A 22821-nucleotide genomic window follows, 5' to 3' on the forward strand; every position below is an offset into this window, starting at 1 on the left:
GTCGGACATGAAAATCACCTTTACCCCGTCCCGCACTACGGCCTTTTTTTTTTTTTGTTTTAGTGGGGAAATCTTTCATAGATACCCACGGCCTCCAGGGGAGGGGCCGTGGGTTATGTCGGATTCCTACCGACCAAAACCCCACTGTGTTCCGTCAAGACGCATATTGGTAGAATTCCTCCGTGACCCCCGCACTACGGCCTGCTCGAACAGTATACCTACTATTTTCTGTAGATTGACACTTTTAAATTCGTTATATCTTTTGAATGGAATATCCAATTCTTTTCATTTAAAAAGTATTTTGCTGGTATTGAAACAGTCTATAATAAAACATCATTTAATGGGATAAGGATTAATATATGTGTATGGATAACATGGTTTGATTACTGTCGGCACTTCTATTTACTTTGAAAACGTAAAAAAGTTGTTGTAGTAACATAACTACTGAAGATGGAAATATGGTATCGCGGACTTTCTTGTAGATATTGATCCATTCTATAATACCGTAGAACATTTTTTTGTTCTATCTTCAATAGATTCCGCAGCGCACGCGATGACAGAAGTTTTATTGAGGATTTTTTTACACCTTGGGTTACATTATTGCATTTTTGGTAAGGATCTCTAATTTTTTTGAAAATGCAATATAGCCTATGTTGCTCAGTAAAGATGCAGCTTTCTAATGGTGAAAGAATTTTTGAAATCGGTCCAGTCGTTTTTGCGTGAAAACCATACATACATACATACATACTTACATACATACTTACAAACTTTTCCTCTTTATAATATTAGTATAGATATAGAAAACTTGAAGGGATTCGGCGCCGCGCCATAGCGAGTTTGAGAAAGCTTTTGATTAAATAATATTTTAATTAATCACGTAAGTAAAGTGTATTCCTGAATTTCAGAGCGTAGCTGTTTGTAAACCAGTCACCAGAGCAATATTCGCATATTGCACAGAGATGAAGATCTATAGATCGAGAGATTAATTATGGCAAGTATCTAATTACCTCACAAATTACCTATTATACCGAATGCATGTAAATCATAATATTGTTATTATAGTGCTCTATTACATTAGTACATAAGTTAGTACCATTAGCTATTACTGCGACTCTACTGACTAACAACACCGTAATGTTTGCTTACAAATTACTTATTACTAAAAAAATATTTACATTTAAAATGAGATGATAAATTTAATAGTAGTTGAACAAATATATCTTTCACCCAGTTATCTCTATTTTACATAATTATTGCAGTTTTAATTTCATAATAATAAACATTTATTAGTGAATGTATTTCCGCATCAAGCGTTTGATCGCCATTCGCCAATAATTACGACTAGCGTGAAATTATGTAATGTCGCCAGTCGTCACCTGCGTCACCTCGTCGTCACCTGATAATCCGTCAACTAAATAAGTGCGTCTCGTACGAGCAGCTCCTTCTGATTGCCGGTTTCTATCAATGGCGCTAACTTGCTAAGTTCCCTGCAGAGCAGAATGTTAATACGACCATCGTTTTAAATGTATAAACTCTATTGGTACAATTTATTAAAAATGTTTTATTTAAAAAAAAATCTATGAATAGTCTAAGCATTATGTTGTAGATCAAGTGACTATCGTTGCCTATAATATTTTAATTAAAAAGGTGTAGATAGATTATCAGCGCACCAGGAGTGGCCAAAAACCACATTTTACTAATATTTGTTTTTCAATCACGATAGTCATTGAATTTTGCTCGCTTTGACTTCTAAGCGTCCTTTTCCACCAATAAGATGCAAGGATATGTAGCGTGGAATGTGTTTGTAACTGTCCAATAGTTTCACTTCAAACGCTAAACGGCTCAACTTCAAACTAAATGAAATCATATGATTGATTCTTTACAAACACATTCCTTGCTACACATCCTCGCCCATTATTGTTGGAAAAGCACCCTAAATCGTGTGTGCGTTCGTGTGCCTTTTTTGAAAATCGAATGTAGTGTTGGTAACCCATCTAGTCATCTAGATACCTTTTTATTTATAAGCTAACTAAACGTTTCTATAATATAAAATCGTCGTGGTATAAAACTCATAGATTCCTTTAAACCCATGTTTTTCAAATATCACGGTATGTGAGTACCTAATTAAAGAGTAATGAGTTAATTATAATTAAGATAAGCCATATAATTGTGATATTGAAAACAAAAAAAGCTGCGAGCAAAAATCTTTCTTTTTACGAAAAGCATTTTGCGATCGAAGATCCTCAGACCTTGTTTAGCTTTGTGATGAACCATAAAAGTAATTTTAAACTCAGCAAGTCCTACAAATGTACAACAACGGTCATCCTACACAACTTGATTAACAACTCCGCGAGCGACGGGCGACCCGCGGCGGTCCGCGGTCGGCGGTGAGCCGTGACTCGTGAGCAGTTTACTCGCGGCACCGGTAGAGGTAGCCCGTTTGTGACGTCGCGCAATAAGTTTCATTTACTCGCACATTCATTACATTCCGTAGACATTTATACGGTGAGTGTATTGTTTTGCATTTCACTCGTGATAACGGTATTAAACTGTGACCGGCGAACGTTTGAACAAATCGCAGGAATTCGCAGTATGTAAATTGTAATGACTAACTTGGTGAAACTTTTCATACGTTGAAAAATTTCCTCGCTAATTTACTCAGGTACCTCTAGTAAGAAAATGTCATCGTTTACAATAATGTAATTAAACAAATAAACAGCTATTCCAATAATATCAAAATAATTATAATACTGATATCGGTATAATTTATGAACTTGTTTTTAATTTATTATAATATTTGCATTAACTGTGATAAAGAATAAACGTTAAAAAGTTCCCAAAATGTCCGACTGACAGTGACAAATGAGAACATAAATTTTCTTAAAATTAACATGAACAGTTCCACTATAAATTAAAATAAAGTCTGTAAAAAAGTTGTTTTGTAAGTTAATTAAAATTAATACCTAGTTTTAATAATAATCAACCTCATATTAAATATATCTATTTAACTCCTCTTGATTTAATTAACATACGGAATCAGCAATTTAGTTAAACATCATAATAATATGGACGTCTTGGTAGGTGGTGGTTCCTGGCTCTAAAAACATAAACTTTTTTTTTTAATTACAGGTACTTAATTTCCTAGTTTTTTTAACAAAAAAATAAAACCTGTAATAATATATAAGTAGTCTATTTAATTTTTAGGGAGATTAATGTGTGATTTGACCATTGAGATAATATTACTACGTATGGAGGAGACACCACGAACAAAATCTGTGCGCCATTTTTTTGCTCTAACTAAGTTTTAAAAATTAATATTTAGTTAGGTACTTAACGATGAAAGTTATTCCTTTGCACTTTTCCGTATTATTTGTATTATCTGTGCAATATCGTAACACACACGAAGTCATGTTTGATGCGTTTCACTTTAAAACCATTAAAAAATACCGCTCAACATACGTCACATGACGTATGTTGAGTGGAACATAAGTGATGTAGGCGGTGTCGTCTCCTATTAATATTATCTCAATGGATTTGACTAATATTATGTACATATATATATGTATAAATTATTAATGTTTTTAATAGTCTAAGCATATAATATGCTATAGTTTATATACCATTACCTACGATTTTGAGAAATTTTTATGTGATGAAAGTTTCGGCATGGAAAATAAACTAGTACCTACCTACCTATCGAACAGTGAAATAAAAGTTCCTGTCGTTTGCAGTTTGATGGTCCGATTTGGCAATTGACATACCTACCTATATAGGATAGCATATTTTGGATAGCATAGCACAATAGAATCGATTAGATTGAGTTGTTTTTTTTTATTAGGTTTAGGGAGGTTTCGTTTTTTACACAGGTTAAATTTTAGGAGAAAACATTTTCATTAACACATAAAATTGGCGCCCAAATCTACCATTCAAAGTAGGGATGTAACGATACATGATTTTGCCGATACGATACCGATACCGATATTTGTAATAAAATATCGGCGATACCGATACCGATACCAATATCGATGGCTTTGTAGAAAAATAAATAGTGAATTATGCATAAAAGTTACCAACATTTAACAGAGACTCAACTGTAAATCGTATTCTTTTAAATAACAATGCCAAATCAAAAAACAAGAAAACCATTTATTTTAGTATTATTATTTTGCAAAGTCAGTTAAACTTTAAGTTATACACATACAATCAGTTCCTAATAAAAGTTTACTATTGGTAGAGTTTTTTCAAAAAACAAAGTGCGCACGTGCGGGCGGCCAGTCCCGCATCGTTCATTAGGCGCGGTTTTTTTAATTATTTGATATCGGTATCGGTTGTTTTATAATCGGTGATACCGATATATCGGCTTGCCGATTATATCGGCCGATATATCGGTATCGGTATCGGTATCGTTACATCCTTAATTCAAAGGTTTGAGGAATTTTACGATTTAGAAATTGGTACCGCTTACATCTTTTGGAATCGGTGGTAAAAGATTTCTTCATGTAGGCAATAAAATATGTATTGACGATTCAAAACAGTATATTGAATAAATAAATATTTATTAAAGATTTCATAAAGGTAATAGCTACCTATGCATTAATTATTAATATGTATTTTAAACGTGTAAGATAAAAACAGTAAACAGTCACGTGCATTGATTTTGATTCGTACCAAGAAACAGCTACAGCTTGCACTTTCATACTGTTATTGTTATTTGTGTACATACCTATTAGGTATTAAGACAATGCAGCAAGTAACAGCTTACAAACCGAGGGTTAGTTTTCAATAAAATAAAACGACATAGGTACCTACCTACCTATCTAGCCACTTAGCCAGGTAGATCCTTAAACAAAAACCCCCTTTAAACTGTTAATACGATGTCAGTCCGGTTACTCTAATTGCCCCTTATCAGAAAGAACTATTAAATTGGCCAAGTCTGTAATTACACTTTCGATTTGAAGCAATATGGACCGGGTTCGACTTTGCATTATATATCCTGAAAATAACTATGTATGAGCTAATAGTTTGTACTAGAATTTACGAAGTCACGCGATGCTAGATCGGTATATTATGTAAATTTGTTTAACTGGTTTGTAGAATATAAGCGGGATCGGTATCACATGACGGAATATGTTTCTGCGATCTTGAGTTGCATGTGACTGCTCCAATTAGTAATGAACCTTCTATGTGGACGATGTCAAATCGTGGAATTTTACCATTTACGATTTTATCTTTATCTGAGGACATTCAGAAATTATGAGGTACTTCCTAGTCGTTTATGCAGAGGGTGAAACGACGGGATAAAAAAGCCTGTCTCTCATGTTTGAATGTTCTATATCACATATATCAGATAAAATTATGGTCACCTAAAGCCTAAATTAGTATTGTCAGACCTTGTACTTCGTCTCTACTTTAGCGTATAAGTCTACGCTGTATAGCGTGCATTTGTATTTGCGTGTTACATAAAATATTCAATTTTTTATTATCTCCTGCGCACTTGGCTAGACTTCGTGGAGACTGGCCGAAATTCGATCTCAAGGTCATTATCATTTAACAGGTAGATTTCATTTTATGTGAGCGTATTTTTATTTATTTCTATACTTAACGATGCTTGTTTGGATATTCGATTACCTACATATTCTCCTCTAAGTATAGGTACATTTTTCTGGGCAACTAATAGGCCCATTATAAGTTCCGATGAATAAAAGCTTAAAATTATATTATAATTACCGTTACAAAACAAAAGTTGATCGAAATATCAAAACAATATAAGTTGATAAAACTATTTACAAATGAGTTGTAATTTAAAATGCCACCAAGGGCAAACACACAAGAAGTAGGATAAACTTTGTAACAAAATATATTAAAAATACCCTTGATCTGTTTGCAGTCCTTATCGTTTTATTAGCTATAATAATCTAATTTATAACACAATCGATTTCAACAACAACTGCGACTCGATTCCAAACAAATATTTGTCATGTACTTACTTATTTACATATTTAAGAAAATATATACCAATCTGATAAGCAACCTTATAGCAAAGGTGCTAGAGTCGATAAAATACTAGATGTTTTCTTATAAGTTTTTCAATTAGCTTGTAATGAAAAAGGCAAAGAATATAATTCGAATTGCCATGGTATGGCGGCAATGGCGGGCACTTGTATAAACATTCCAATACAATTTCTATTATTATGTTTAACCTTGCAGTTACTTGAAGGTCTCATTATATTCAATTAGTTCGACCACTTCAGAAGGTACCTACTCTGTTATTTCTATTAATTGGAAGACAAAGAAATTACTGAGTTATGCGAGGGTTGCGGTCACTAGGTAGCGTAGAGAAGATTGTAAAACATTTACCACAAATATTGTGGTACGAGGAATCTACAAATGTAGGTAGGTACATTAATTTGATGGTTGGAGGATTAGATAATTATTGTGCACATTGCTCTGAAGGAACTTAGAGGCCCAGTTCACATTTACTATTAGAGCTTTTGAAAACATGACCAGAATAGTTAATTAAAATTACAATGGATGCAAAGCTCCAATTTATTCATCATTTCATCATTCAGTAAGATTAGAGGGCTCTGTAGTTACCAGGGACCACGCGGGACAGTTATGAAACTTTATGTTTCAAACTTTTTAACAGTTCGGACAGTTTGGATATCTAAGTGGAAATCAAACTTTCGCATTTATTTTTCCTTATTTTATTTTTCTTGCTCCAACATCACACCCTAATAGCTGCAATGCATACATTGCGGTGATTGGAATATTTCAATTGAATTCCACTTGTAGAAATTGCCCCATCCCAAATCCCATGGCAAGTCATTTTCTTTGATTACAGTTCATAATGTTCGAAAACTACTATTCCATTACTTATTTGCAGTTACTTGGAGATCCACTAAATAATTTTTGTCATTTATATTTTATACACAAAATAATTTGTGTACCTCAAAAGCCAATTTCAAAAGTTTGTTTGACAAAGAAATTGAATTTCGTTCATGTTGTTATTACGAACCACTTATCATTGTCATTGTCCAGAATTAGTAGGTCATGGTGTACTAGAGCAGCACGCTGTCGTCTCGTAAATACCTTTACGGGTTATAGGAAAGTCTCCTCTAACCGAAGTGAATACAGGTTATGTTGGCATGTGCATATTGGCTCGCAAGGCGACCCGTACAGGAAATGTCAGCGCATTGCTTTGGTTCTTTCCGTAAGGCCTTAAAACTTTAATTGCCACTCGGAAGCAGAAATTCCCAAAGGGACAAGGATTTATAATTGCACCGAGTGTAGCCTGGGGCTTTCCCTGATGAGAGGAACGAGCGATTACAGCCATTTGCTTGGTAATTGAGTCTACAGAATGCTGACAACGCCTCTTGGTACTAGTTTTGAAATTAGGGTTACGCAGTTGGTTTGTAATGATAAACGTTGCAGTTGTAGGAAATGTCTGCGATTTTTCTTAAAAGATTGGGAAAGTATGCATGAATCTTCACAAGTCTTTGTAAAGGTTATGGCGGTTTTTACATTACTTTATCGTATAGTAATTATCTATTTTGCAAACATAAGTTAATACTTAATTGACTACAATAATTTGTTGTCAATTTTAGTACTTAGTAGTATGAAAGTCACTGAAAGTTTTTGAAAATACAAAAAGAAGCTTAAAAGCTTTTTTATTGTTGCATAAAACACAGAAGAAAGTATAACAAATAGCTACATACAGTAATTCTAGTAACATTGTACTAAGATAAAGGCAAAGCTTGCATATGAAATAGTAATTACCAACATGACGATCAAATACAAAGGAACTAGAAGAGTTTTCTGTACATGAAAGAAAATCGCACGCTCTCGACGACGTGTGCCAAGTATTGTGTTAACCCGTTACGCGTCCGGCGCACAGCCGGCACCGATCCCGATAGTGTCAAGGGAGTTCACGAAATCTAGCTTTTTTATGACTACCGAGTTTGAAAATTTTATTTACCCTATTGTTCTATAATTATATGCCATGTATGATATATTTTTGGAAAGAGGAAGAAACTAGTTACAGCATAAAAATGTAATCATGACGATATATTTTTTCTATAAAATTATAAAAAATTGATTTTCTTTTGTTTTAATTTTAATTGCTTACATACTAACACTTACATGATAATGCTGAGTCATCAAATGATCATATTCACGTTTTCATATCACTACACGATTGCCAAATACATTCACTTATATTTTCACACATTTAACACAACGTATTTCACTATGAATAATAACAAATCTCCATTATTCACAAACAAGAAAAAAAGCGCCATTTTGCGTCTTCCGCACTGAAAAGTTGAGACACTTTTTCACTGAGTATTCTTCAAATATCCCTAAAACCAATATCATAAACGTATTCTACGTAAAATTTCCAGTAATATACGTCTCAATTATCACTCATCTAATTATTCCTCTCGGCATAATTCACAATCCAAATATTCGTTGAACAAGACAAATGTCACAAACTATGGCCGATGACGCAACTCAATCAATGATTCACTTTTTTTTTTTTATTTTGTGGTTTTGGTCTCTATTGCCTGTCTCGGAGTCGTGTCGATTCGAATTATAAATGTTTAAGGCATAGAGAAATATTTTTTATACTGGAAACATTCACTTGTAAGTCTCTACTGATGACCTTCAATGTCACGGGCCGCGTTACGCACAGGCGTTTGTGCGCAGGACGCTACAGTACCATTTTGAGTTACGCACACCCGCTGTGCGTATGACACGTCACGGGTTAAACAGTAGTTAAAACAGAGAAAAGTTTAAAGCTATCTATAACTTATTTAGACATTAATTATATAGAAATCATAAAATATAGGTACATTTACATGGGCATTTCTAATTATTTTACTTTTAATTAACGGTAGTCGAAGTGTGATGCAAATGTATAAAATAATAAAAAATACGAAAAGAACTTATATAAAAGCTTCCTAGTTAATAGTAAAAAAATAAATGACCAATACTGTTATTATTAATGTTGCATATATGTATAAAGTTTTGATTTTTATGTAGGTCCTACTGTTATACCTACTGTATAGAAGCAGCACAATTTAAAATTATAAGTATCCGTTATTATCCAATAAAGAAATTGAAAATAGCTATGTTTATTAGAAAAATGTCGATCTATGTGGAGGAATTTAAATATTCCATTTTTTTTTGTTATTTAAAGATGCATCGAAGAAACGTGAAGATGATGCACCATAATGTTCACATTTTTTGTGGAGAATAGAAGACAATATTCTGTCTAAAAAAGGCATCGTACTTGATCAGCCTACTTGAATCATGATTGACTTTTGTGATTGTAGGTTGTAGGATTGTAGATTGTATCATTACGTGGATTCAAATCAGAAGTTGAATATGTTTAACGTATTTTAACATTATAAAAAAGTCTATGAATTAAAAAGTCAATTACCTATGAATTCTCACGAGAAGAACAGAAGAACGTTCGCTTTGGGAAGCTTTTATGAAATAGCTTCCCAAAGCGAACAGTGCATGGAAATCGTAGGCAATGAGTCAGCTTATGTAAAAACACGATCTGAAACTATATTCAGTTGAATTAATTACTGCTCTGATATGACGTCATCTTATTGTGCACATTCCGTGACCACGGTGAGATTAAATTAATTCTATTAAAATCTTAATGTAATTATTTGTGATTGAATGATTATGACGACGTAGTTGTGTAAACTGTACTTTTTAATGTGTAATACAATGATCCGATTAACGTGGCAATGAATACGTAACGAAGCTGTGGAAGGCTGGTGTCAGGTGTGAAGACCTTACTCACCTTACTCTTTATTAAATAAATCTAGTTTCAATTTAAAGTGTTAGTAGTCACAATAACGTAGGTACGCATTGTAATACAATTGGAAGGTCAAACTTGCCTGGTTACTGGTTATTGTAATATATTATTGTCTTATTATTTTCCTATGAAACCGAATCAAGTAGGTTTACAAGAGCCGCCTACATATACTGTCGCTCTTAGAATGTATAATCAGATCAGCCTCATATTAAAGCATAGGTACTGTTTGTCATACAAAATATGTATGCGGATGTGGCATTTCACTAAATGCATTATGTTATAAGATTGTTATATGTATTGAATAATATTTGCAAGTGGACCGCGCCGCGCTTCGAATTTTTCTAAAAATCTAACCGGAAAAATGAAGTTGCAACTTACTGCAATTACTAATTATTTACTACACAGAGTGATTAAAATTCTTTATAAGTGTCTAGTTACTATTATCTTTTTTTATCATTACATACGTTTAACAAATTCTTGGTCTTTTTTTGCACAAACAGAGCAAATCACAAGAGCCATGATAGCTTTTATCGGCTACTCTTTCCTCGAAACGCTTAACTTAAAAGTGTGCAAAAGCACGCTTTTATAAGCTTACATTAAAGTGCCATTAATATTAATGTTAGGTTATACGTGTGTAAAAATGATTTTCATTTAGTTTTCCATCTGTTCCTCGCCCTGCACTGACATGCGGCGTTTGTATGATCAACAACCTAGTTTGATATATTCGCATTGATTTCGAGATTGAGTCACTTATCGTGCATTTACTCATTAATAATACACAAAGCTTGTGCAGCTGACACAGAAACCTAGTGCGGTTCACAAAAACAATACCTAACCGGTCTACTGTTGTACAACGCTTACAAATCCGGTACAAGCCATTTTAAACACTCGATATGGCTATTTTTGTGAGTATTAATAATGGATTAATGGTTTAGGGCTGCCAACTAATACTTTTTTGTATTTGGAAAGTTTTAGTGCCTATAGGTACGTAAGCTTTATCATAATTTGTCAATGTAAACGTATACTCAAAATAAACTTCTCAGTCTCTGGTTTTATCATTGTTAAGTGTTACCAGTAGTCAAACCAGAGTTTGACATCGCTAAAGTTAATACTTTAACGATGGGTGTGTGTGGCATAACAAGTAATTTATATTAGACCTATTCTGAAAGGTTAAATCTAAATCATAAAGTAGTCTTACATACCGTGGAAAACTCTCTACACTCAAAGTTACAAATCCTTGACTACATTAAATTATTTTGTAAGAAAGCCTGTTCTTAGGGATGGTATAAACGTATGACATTATAAGTATTTTAAAAATCTTGATAATAAAGCAATAAAAAGTTTTTATAGGATTAGAAAAGTTGGGCGAAACATAATTCATGCATTGCATTCGTATGAGTTTTTTAATTTATGGTAGGTATTATATTGTTTCATATTCATTCAGTGAAAACAGTACACATAATTATTTTTATTACAATAATTATTATAATCACTCATGATTGTATAAATCTATTATAGTTTTTAGATTTTTCTTTGACCATTTAGATAAATGTGCCAACCCTGGCTTCTACTACGCAATTCACGGTAACGTTGCATAAATGTTGAAGTTTTTAGAAAACGGCTTAGATATTATGTACATAATGTAACATGTCCTTATTGAATTTAATTTATTTTCACTTTGTTCAGTGCGTATTTTATTGTAAAATATTAAGTGTCAGTAAAATATTATTTAGAACGTTGGTGTTGGTCTTTACGTGCAGAGGGGTTTGAATTAAACATAGGTTATAATGTTTTGTAGATAAATGAAGTCATTTCAAGACAAAATAATTAAAGAAATTAGGTAACAAGGCGTTTTGTAGGCTCTTAGTATAAACTATATGTATAAACATCTTGATGAACAATCACATTTACAATTTTAACTTATATCTCAAACTTATCCGAAAATCAGCCGCGAATTTTAGGTGTCATAGTTACTGCATAATCATATAACAAAGGGCCGACCTTTTGTCATTTTTCCAAGGTGTTTGTTTTCATAAAAAGCTTTGACATAGTTACGAATTACGTATAGACCGATGAGCAAGGTAACACTTTATTTATTTGTTACTACATAGTTACATACTTACTACTTAGGTTACTACTAGGGATGTAACGATACATGATTTTGCCGATACGATACCGATACCGATATTTGTAGTAATGTATCGGCGATACCGATACCGATACCGATATCGATGGCTTGGTAGAAAAATAAATAGTGAATTATGCATAAAAAGTTACCAACATTTAACAGAGACAACTGTTAATCGTATTCTTTTAAATAAAAATGCCAAATCAAAAAACAACAAAACCATTTATTTTAGTATTATTATTTTACGAAGTCAGTTAAACTTTAAGTAATACACATACAATCAGTACCTAATAAAAGTTTACTATTGGTAGAGTTTTTTCAGAAAACAAAAAGTGCGCACGCGCGGGCGGCCTCCCGCATCGTTCATTGGGTGCGGGTTTTTGAATTATTTGATATCAAAAAAATTGGTTGTTTGTAAAGTAGGTTTACGATCGAGATGTTTACGTGATAACATAATGCAGTGGCAGCGCTCGAGATGAAACGGGAGATCGGTCCGTCTCTCTCTCGTTATACCTGCGATCGCGCTCGTGAGGTTTTGGTGTGACACAAGTTTATGAACATGTCACCCGACTAAAACGATTTTAAAAACGTTATCACGTTAAAAATTTAAAAAATTCAAAATTATTTATTTCTTTCTTTTACATAAACAAATTTGTGATTGGAACACTCCTAGTAAGCAAATAAAATGCTTGTGCAGGAGGTTCCGCTCTTCCTTAACACTATTACAGAAACAGAAATAAAACAATATGAATGAATACAATTTAGAATACAATGAATACAATTTACAAAGAAAGAATTTAATAAAAAAATATCGGTATCGGTTGATTTATTATCGGCGATACCGATATATCGGCTTGCCGATATATCGGCCGATATATCGGTATCGGTATCGGTATCGTTACATCCCTAGTTACTACGTATATTTATCAAGATTTGGCTCTTTAAATTTTTCAATTCTTACTTTTATTGATGAGTATAAAGAGGATATACCAAATACAAGTTATCAGCTGCTGATATGCACAAAATTGAATACGTGCCCTTGACTTTAGCAAGTGTGCTAAACAATAAGAGGTTCATTGGCCCCTCTGTTATCAGTAGGGTCACGTAATGACATTACTAAGTGCAAACAATACAATTGAATAACTTACGTAAAGTCTATTGTTAAACCCATTTTCTGTGATCTGTGGTTAAACCTATATTTACTGAATAGTATGTTGTAAAGCCCATCTTATTTATATCTATATACCTATATCGATATCCTAACCCCATCAAATACAGATGATAAAAAGTGATGATAAAGATGTTATGACGTTGATGATGAATTGTAATCTATCGCGCTGAGCCGGTTCTTTATAATAATTAATAACTATTGTTTTTTCCATAAAATTTTGTAAACTAACATACATGAAATTCTTAAAATAGTCTTAAAATGTATATAATCGTGTAGGTATTCCTTAAAAAAGCGAATTTACATACTTAGTATCAATTTGTATCGAATCTACCGTCTCGTTCGGAATGTTGAGTACCCACATCACACATGTGGCATACCTACATACTGATATAAATCTTAAAATGTTCAACTGTTGATATTCTTATTTAATTGCTGCCTTAAAAACAAGTATAATTGCATTCCCTACAATAAAAATTAAAAATCCGTTCGTTTTATTATTTGTCGAAAATGGTTATGTGATGTCGATAAAAAGCGTATTTTCTAATATTTTTATCGATTCATTTTATATGTTATATGAGATACATTGTTTTAACCTAAGGTTTTAACATTAACTTTAGTAAGTTTAAGAAACTAACAATAATGACTCTTCGCATCCATGTTTCAAAATAAAACTTTAGCGACAGTTCATCTTAATTTTTATTGTTTGAAATATAATAGGAAGTGTATGTTCACATGTCATAAAACTGTGCATGCATACAACTATCTATCAAGTTGTTGCAAGTTTTGCGTATGTATGAGTGTCATAAACGCAACCCACTTTCCTCTATATTTATTTATTTCAGCGACTGTTCGTAACTGCATTCTTTGTTGTGTTTGGAACTTTTCTAATTACTGAATATATTAAACAGGAGAAAGCACTATGTAGTAATAAATATTAAATTCCTATATCATTTGAAAAGGTAGACCCTGGGTTGTTTATTTAGAGTTACTAGTTGTAATATTTAATAGTTGCTAAGTTGTCATGCATATTACTAAAAGCACATACAAATTTAAGCATATAATATATTTTTATAAACAATATTTAATATGCAGTGTACAATTGCAAGGTCAGTTAAACATTGAGCAAAAGATAATATAGAGATTATTCATACATGTAGAGCATAGAGATCTCTACATCTTATAAGCAGCTCTATGTTCTATGATTTTTGGCTTTTTTTGCCTCCCAGAAGATGTTATAATAATATGAAGAATGGAAAGAAGTAGAAGGATTAGCATCAAGTTTCGATTATTATAACTGTGTATTTTTCGATCGATCTCCAATCTGCACACCAATACAAAACAAGTCTTCGTTTGGTTATTGACAAGCTTTTTGTATTGCTTAATCTAATTGCTTGCGGCTGTATTAACTTTATTTATAACGTGCATTAATAATCAGTAAAACATTCAACCAAAGTAGTCAATCCATTAAACTGTAATTTTTGCATTCGTATATTATTCACAGAAGGTACCTACGTTAAACTAGTTTCCAGCGGCCCAGTCAATTCAAAGTCATTAACTGCTACATAATAGGTCATTAAATGTATTGAATGAATTCGCTCGTACTCGTACAGAGCTAACACCTTGGCCACGGACACCGGCGACGCGACCGACGGCGCGACGGGCGGCGCGGCAATTCGCGCGGCGCGGTAAGCACGCCACGGGCAGTTGCGTTCGCCGCCGCGACCAGTGTAGACGAGGAGACGAGATGGCTTTATCAAAGTTAGCTCGACGTTGTTTGGAGAGTAGCAGCTTTTTTGCTCAAGATTTAATGTTTGGAAGATATAGTAGAGTACACGAATTAAATAGAAATCGTGTTACAGACGGAGAATTCCAACAAAAATATGAAAAATATAGGCATGATGAAAAATTATGTTGCGGGTGGCTAGACTTCCAAATAGCTGGTCTAGCTAGAATTTCTGCAATAAAAGCTTCCGTCTCCATTTTCGCGAAAAAAAAAACAAACTATTTTAAATTAAGTTCGCTCCGGCAGTAGTCGCCGCGTCTGACGCTCGACTCCGTGGCCTGCGCCGTAATAACTCATACAATATACATTTGTTTCGATCGCTAGTCGTGCCGCGCGATTCGCTCGGGGAAATTCGCCGGTCGTCTCGCTGGTCGCCGCTGCGCGTGGCATGCCCAGTACATTTCCATACATTTGATTCATTCGCAAGACGCGCCGCCGGTCGCGCCGCGCGAATTTTCGCTATAGCGAATTGTCCGTGGCCAGCACGTAAGAGATCCCCGTCCGCGACTCCGCAGAGGTCCCAAGAAGGTAGACACGTGAAGCAACGGAGCGAGGCTCCCCTGGCCCCGCTCAAGGTCACTCCTTTCTAATTCTGACTTATATCATTGTAAACATTGTGTCATGTGTTACGTGGATTGATCGACGGTTTCATATTTATGATTGCTAAGTTTTGTACGTCTTGGTGTATTTTGTGAGCAAAAGTGTCGGAGTGTGAATTTATTATAATAATTAAGAACATTTCAAATTATTTGTTTATTAGTGTGGGTATATGTACCGGTTTGAAATTAGTATTCATCTAAGTCTATAAATAACTCAAATTATACTTTAATTTTATGAGTTTCTTTATATGTAGAGTACCTAACAGCATAAGATAAGTTTCTCGGTAGTATTATACCTAAACATCATAAACACATACCAAAAAGAGCATCCTCCATTCATAAAATATTAGCAAATGAGGCCGCAAATTGCCCAGTATGACACATGCCCTGTTTTGTGGGTACGTAGGTATTCGTAATATGTGAGCTGTGACCTTGACAGCCTGTGCCAAGGTCAATGACCCACACCCAGACCGGTCCGAATCACTTTCGGCAATCGCTTTTTATGCCTTTGCAAATTGTAACGCCTAAAGTTTTATTATAAAAGGATGCGTTGTTTCAATATTATTTAAATTGGTTGCTGTTTATGGTAGTGGCATTATGATGATGGTAATAAACTACTGATTGGAAGAATGTTTTACTAGTTTGGTGAATTCAGGGATTAACGCATTTTAAATGCGCTGTATTGCATGGTTATATTTGTAGCGATTTTTACGACTATGACGTTGAAGACGTTGGTGATCAGTTGATAAATGATATTGTTTCCTAAAAGGCACTAACAGCTAATTTATACTTATCAGAAAATAAGCATAACTTCTTTACAATCTTAAATCATGGAACATTTTTATGGCATTAATTTTTGAAGTGCATTCCAAAACAAGTTAGTATTTGCCTCCCAGCTATGACCCTCAGTGTAATATTTTTAGACGACCCCGTGGGCCGTGGAGATATAGTAATAGTAAATTACATTGAAGAAATTATACATAAGAAAAAAGAAAAAACTACTAAGAATACTTACTATAACTACCTTAGATCCTACTTACTCACTGATACTTAGGGGATGAAAAATTCGAAAACAAATTAGGTAGTCTTACTCTACTCATACTGAGATCGCTTATTCTTATTTTGTCTTATTTTTGTCAGGTCTTACGAAATAAATCATTTAGAAACCTTAACGTCTTCAAAATTTCATGCTTGATGTTTTACGCGAAGACAGGTCACAGGACAATGTTATTTGGGCTTAAGTTGTTTTAAAAATAGAAATACTGAAATGAAGATAAACTTAAGTTTACCACAAATAATTTCATCTTGTGCGGTTTATTACTCAAGACAGTATTTAGTAATTACCGAGAAAAATTATTAAACTGAAGGTTAAAAGATTCATTTATACTTTATAGCCTAGGTATTATGTTTTTCTATCTCGAAGCAATAATTGCATTTACAGGATTTCCTGATAATGACTGATTTGTTTTAATTATTCAATTGTAATTGCTTATTGCGACTGTCATTCAGTCATTGGTTTATTCTATTGTTTTATGTTCCGACATAAAACTAGAGCGTTTGTTTATTACTGGTGATTTGAGGTTAGTTTGCATAAATAAAATAATTACACAGTGGTCAATATTATAATAATCCCCTTTTTCTACAATCGACAATGTCAAATTTTATTATTTACACTACCCAGTTGTTTGATCATGAAACTAACCAATTCCCATAAGCACATCTCATAGAAACTTTTACAAGATACTCATTTATAATTCCAGCTCCACAATGGGGGTACTGAAGACCCTCGTGATCCTGCAGGCGGTGTACTTCAGCACCTGCATGGAACAGCTGGACATCATCTACGAGTGGAAGCAGCTGGACTTCGCGTTCCCCACGCCCGCGGCTCGACAGCAGGCCCTGGACAACGGGTCTTTTATACCCAAGAACAATATTCCTATGGGTTTAGAAGTGCATGGAGACAGGCTATTTGTCACTGTACCGAGATGGCGCGCTGGTGTGCCTGCTAGTCTCAATTATATAGACTTAAAAGGTAACTAGACGTATCTAACTATCTAGGCTAGGAAATCGGAATGATGACAGTCCGTGGAATTTTTCTTAACCGCTAATGTTATAGGTGCATGGTGTGTAGGAAGAAGGGAAATAATTGAATGTGATATTACAATAAATAAGTAGGTAATTGATGTTAATTTTTTAGGCAATGGTTGCAGGTCGATTTTCTCTAGTTAACTTTAAAATTTATATCCACAATTAGAAGACACGTAAAGAGATCGATCCGGAAGAGAATTATTGATTTTAGATCAAATACAACAGTTATACTATTTGAAAAGCTTAATTAAAGTTTTTTTCCACAATCTTTTACTGTTCAGGCAAATCTTATCCTAGAGATCTCATCTGTACTCTTATATAAATGAAAGAGTGGAGTGTCGTGTCTTCATAATATAATCAATAAGCGAACGACCAACAGCTGCACAGTAAACAATATTATCTCTTTATGGCGATATCCTGTTGGGGTCAAGATCGTTATATACCTCTTTATGTATTACCTATATACATATTTTATACCGTAACCGTCTAGCTTTTGCCCTAAGTACCTCACACGCAATCGTTCCCCATATATTTTGCAGTCTCTTTTTCGCTCCCCTAGTTATATTTTAGTATTAAGGACGTACCTATACGTCCTGGGAGAAATTATAAACCATAATGTCTTAAAGCATTATTATTTACAGTATGGGAAAGTGTTGTCGCTAGACGACCTATATATTTAGCTCTTCCATGTTTCCACACTTGAATAATTAATAGGGACATCATGGTAGGGGTACCAATTTTAACATTTAGTTCTATGAGCTAATATAATACCTAGATGTAAAAATGCGCTCAGTTGTTCAGACGAGAAAATGTAACAGGGACTTAGCTAATTTCGTATTTATAATATCAACAAGGATGTTATATCGGCCTAACGTAGATGGCGTAGGTAGTTCATTAATTTCTCATGTAATTGGGTACCTATAGTGAAAGAATAGAGAGCGCATTTGCACACACTTGCATAAGCATGCAGGTAATATCGCTAGCACAGGCCTACTAATGTTCTACCTCAAGGTTTATAGGTGTGAAGAAAATGTAGGTATGAAATCTATACTATTATGTACATGTATGTATATTATAAAGCTATACAATTTGCGTGTTTGTTTAGTTGAACGCAATAAATTGATGAACTACTGATTCGTATTGTGAAAGTATTTGTTTTGGATATTGGGAGATGATACCTACTTATCGCAAAAGCCTCCATATAATTTGCATTACGAATAGAGCAGCAACGAAAATTATTGCCAAAAAAATTATTGTTAACATACAAATTACAAAACTTATTGTATAGATTTTTTAGCTAAGGCTTAAATTAGACCTTACGTATCTACTTCATTCTGTTGACTAGCGTTATCGGTTCATTAATTATTTATAAGAAATATTATAACTTAAAATATCTACTGTCGATCACAGGAGCTTGTTTTTTGTATATTACATACTATGTTGTTATCTCGAATAATAATCGAGAGAAGAGACAAGATCTCGTTATAAAGTATATTATACATATGAGCTTCAAGCGGTCAATAAACATAAAAATATGCAAATGTATTACTCCGAATAATTTTCATATTATACTTAAGCTATTTATACCACCATTTATATAATAATATTTGTTTTAGGATCCACCTCATATAAAACTTTTATGTATCTAATATAGGTAGACCGTACCAGGCCTCCGTCACTCGCTCAAGGTCGCGCTATAAGTGCCTACCGCACAGTAGGTCGGTACCGACCCAAGCGGCAGTTGGTTGGCACACGCGAGACTGCGCACCCGCGTCACGTTTCCCGCGCTCGCTACCAAGATGCCCGGTTATTGCGATGTGGACGGGTGTCGGAGTGAACCCGTAAATCTCAGCCATATAGTCAGCAGCCCCCGAGCCACGCAGTAACAAAGAAACTCACAAACCTACCAGGCTACTTTTTATCCAGGAGACGCATATAGCGGGTCCACGCGGGTGAAACCGAAGGAAACAACTACTATCAATAAGATTTCATTTTTTTATTGTATAATGTAACAAATATAATTAACAATAAAAAATTAAGTGTTTCAGCAACTCTGTGTTTAATTTACGCGCTCGGTACAACCCTAAAGTTTTCGTTTGATGACGCAATCACACGGCGTGCGCGGGAAAATCGCTTCTCGGTGCGTGTTCGTAGAGTACATTTCTTACTGCAGCCGAGTTGCGGCGTATTTTGTAGGTAAATATAGCGTAGGTATTTTAGCTTTTGTATGGGAGTGATGTATCTGTTACGAAGTAACTATTCTCTAATCTGTGACCGTACTTCGTTTGAGACGAAACAGTGGCGTTTTGTAAACAAGTATAATTTGCATTCAGATAATAACTTAAACAAATTCATAGAATTGTGAATGACTAATATATTAATTAATGGATAGCTTTATACACAAATATTTAATCACAAATGCAAACAGTTTTTTATGTGTCATTTAGTTACTTCCTTATTTTTCTTATGCGTTTGTTTTATTTCAGTTTATTTTATTATTTTCAACTTAATTTATGTAATCTCATCGCAAATTTTGAGAAGCCGTCGTAATCAAAACATTTTGATTCCCAAAAACTGAATCAATATTTATCAGTCATGATATTTTAGATGTTTGTAAACTGCATATCCGATTTCTTATTTAAAACAAATTAACTTTAACAGATATTCATGATTATTTTTGTTAATTTCCAGATAATTCTACCAAGTCACCAGTGCTGATGCCATACCCTAGCTGGGCAGCCCACGACAGAACGAACGGCAAGCCGGAGATCGTGTCTCCCTTCAGAGTCCGCGCTGACAAGTGCAACCGACTCTGGGTCCTCGACAACGGGAAAATTGGAAACTTGGAAAACGACACAGTAAAATACCCTCCAGCTCTTCTCGTATACGATTTACAAACAGACAAGCTCTTGAGAAACTATGTGTTCCCAGAAGATCAAGTGAAAGAAGATTCTGGCTTTGCGAACATCGCGGTCGAAGATACAGACTGCGAGGATACATACGCGTATTCAGGAGATTTGGGGAAACCCGCCGTAGTTGTGTACTCCTGGAAGAAGAATGAATCCTGGAGGATAACTCACCACTTCTTCCATATTAATCCTCTAGCTTGTGACTTTAGCGTTAAAGGACACAACTTCAGTTGGACAGACGCCATCTTTGGTCTGGGCCTGTCGGCGCCAAACGCTGACAACTACAGCACGCTCTACTTCCACCCGATGTCTAGTTACGACGAATTCGCAGTTTCCACTGAGTACTTAAGAAATCAGACAGTCGCAGACGACAATTTCAACGCTTTCAAACTATTAGGAAGCAGAGGACCAAACGCACAATCTAGTGCTTCTTTCGTCGACCCGAAAACCGGAGTGCTATTCTATTCCCTGGTAAATCTGAACGCTGTGGCGTGTTGGAGGACAACGAATAAGGAGTACATCATGAAGAATCAAGGCAGAATATACATGGACGACGAGAAGATGATTTACCCAACTGATATTAAAGTTGATTACAATGAAAATCTTTGGGTTCTGTCCAACAGGATGCCCATTTGGATGTACGGGGAGTTAGATCCCAATGATGTTAACTTCAGGGTGTTTTCTGCACCAGTTTTGAAAGCCATCAGTCACACAGCATGTGATGTAACGCCTAGATCTGATATATTAGATAAGTTTGTAAATAAGGTTAAGAATGTAACGAGTAAGATCGCCGCCAAAGTAAATCCTAATGCTGGAACGAGTGTCACTCCCGTGTCGTTAATAGCTGTTACTGTTTTCAGCTTATTGACTTATTTTATGTAATTAGTGCGTAGGATGTAGGTACAAAAACATTCCAAAAATGTCACTTTGCAAATGTTTTCATCATGCTTTTGTGCGCGCTGCGTTGTCGCCATATTGTTTTGATTAACAAAATATGATGTAAAAAACGATTTATAAAATCTAGAATTCATTTTACGTTTCAATGATACAAATGTAAATGCCTCGCTAGTTGTTGTTGCCATTTAAAATAGCGACATAAATTACTTCTAAGAAGGACCTTTAGGTATTATAAAAACATTCCAGTACAGTCTGTATGTAATTGAAACGCTATTTATTAGAAATGCAAGGATTTCCACTTTTTCTCATTATTGTCAATTAAAACGCAATTTTAGTGTGAAATTTTGATAAAAACGAATTAATAATAATACAATGCGTTATTCTTATAAAAAATATTATAGTTCTATTGCTAGTATGTCCAGTTTATTCTAAAATAATTATTGTTCAAGTGGCTGTGGTTTAATCATGGCTTTTAATATTTTTAATGTTACCGTAATATTTATTGTGATTTTACGAATTATTTGGTAAATATATTGTACTTATCTAGTTTGTGCCTTTACCCGTGATATTATTTAAATATTAATTTAAGCGTAAGTTGCGGTATTGTCACATTGTTTTTTTTTTTGTAAATATGTGCTAATGTTAGTTGTAATAAATTAAATGATATTATCTACGTTTTTGTTTTTATTTTTAAAGTTATTTTCCTAACAACATAAGTCATAACACATCATCGTATACCTACATGTGTAAATCCTACATAATTCATACCTAACAAGGTATTCTTTTAGGCTTTTCAAAACAATACTGCTTAAAAATGTTTTAATTGATCCAACCTTAAATGAGTTAAAATACAAAAATGCCTATGCATGGGATCCATAAATTCTTCAAATTTTCAAAACGATGAATAATGAAATTGCTAGCGACATCTTTGAAGGGACACTTGTACTACAGTCACGGTATGAAAATTGCAGAAGTCGCGTTGTACGCAGTTCACTACTTTAGCATTTAATTTAGTACTGTATTCGTTACATATTTAACATTAATTAATTATTAAAGTAATTACGTATTTATTTAATTCATAATAATATTACCACAGATAATTTAATACAATATTGCATTCATTAATACATTAATAATTATTATTGGTGAATAAATATATTTAAACTGTTTAGATATTGATATTCACGCTATCTATTGGATACAACTGAAACTATGATAACTTGAGAGCAGGAACAATTATTATGCTAAAACAATAATAATTGTTTGTGGTTGTGGTTTTACCAAAGTCAATTGAAGTGAAACTTCTTTATCGGGGTTGGAAAAAAATTTAGTGTAACATTTTTTCGTTACGCGTGACATTTTTCCGTTACGCGCCATCTTTTTCTTATCCCTACCACGCGTGATTCGACGTATTTCT

The 22821-nt window shown here is 34.0% G+C and overlaps 1 protein-coding gene across 2 annotated transcripts; it reads left to right on the top strand.

Annotated features, from left to right (window-relative positions):
• Positions 1 to 2400: 2400 nt before the first annotated feature.
• yellow-b (L-dopachrome tautomerase yellow-b) lies at positions 2401 to 22077 on the top strand. 2 transcript variants are annotated; one of them, XM_090108446.1, is made up of 3 exons: positions 2401 to 2505; positions 17271 to 17542; positions 20290 to 22077. In XM_090108446.1, the coding sequence occupies exons 2-3, from the start codon at positions 17278 to 17280 to the stop codon at positions 21387 to 21389; spliced, it is 1365 nt and encodes a 454-aa protein (XP_089964572.1). In that variant the 5' UTR covers positions 2401 to 2505; positions 17271 to 17277; the 3' UTR covers positions 21390 to 22077. The 2 variants fall into 2 exon arrangements, with proteins under 2 accessions (XP_089964572.1, XP_089964573.1); XM_090108447.1 differs by lacking the exon at positions 2401 to 2505 and adding an exon at positions 15541 to 15676.
• The last annotated feature ends 744 nt before the right edge of the window (positions 22078 to 22821 follow it).

Source organism: Colias eurytheme, chromosome 13, assembly GCF_061535395.1.
Source record: "Colias eurytheme isolate Ceu_HAF_F1 chromosome 13, ilColEury1 Martin Lab GWU primary, whole genome shotgun sequence".
Taxonomy (NCBI): Eukaryota; Metazoa; Arthropoda; class Insecta; order Lepidoptera; family Pieridae; genus Colias; species Colias eurytheme.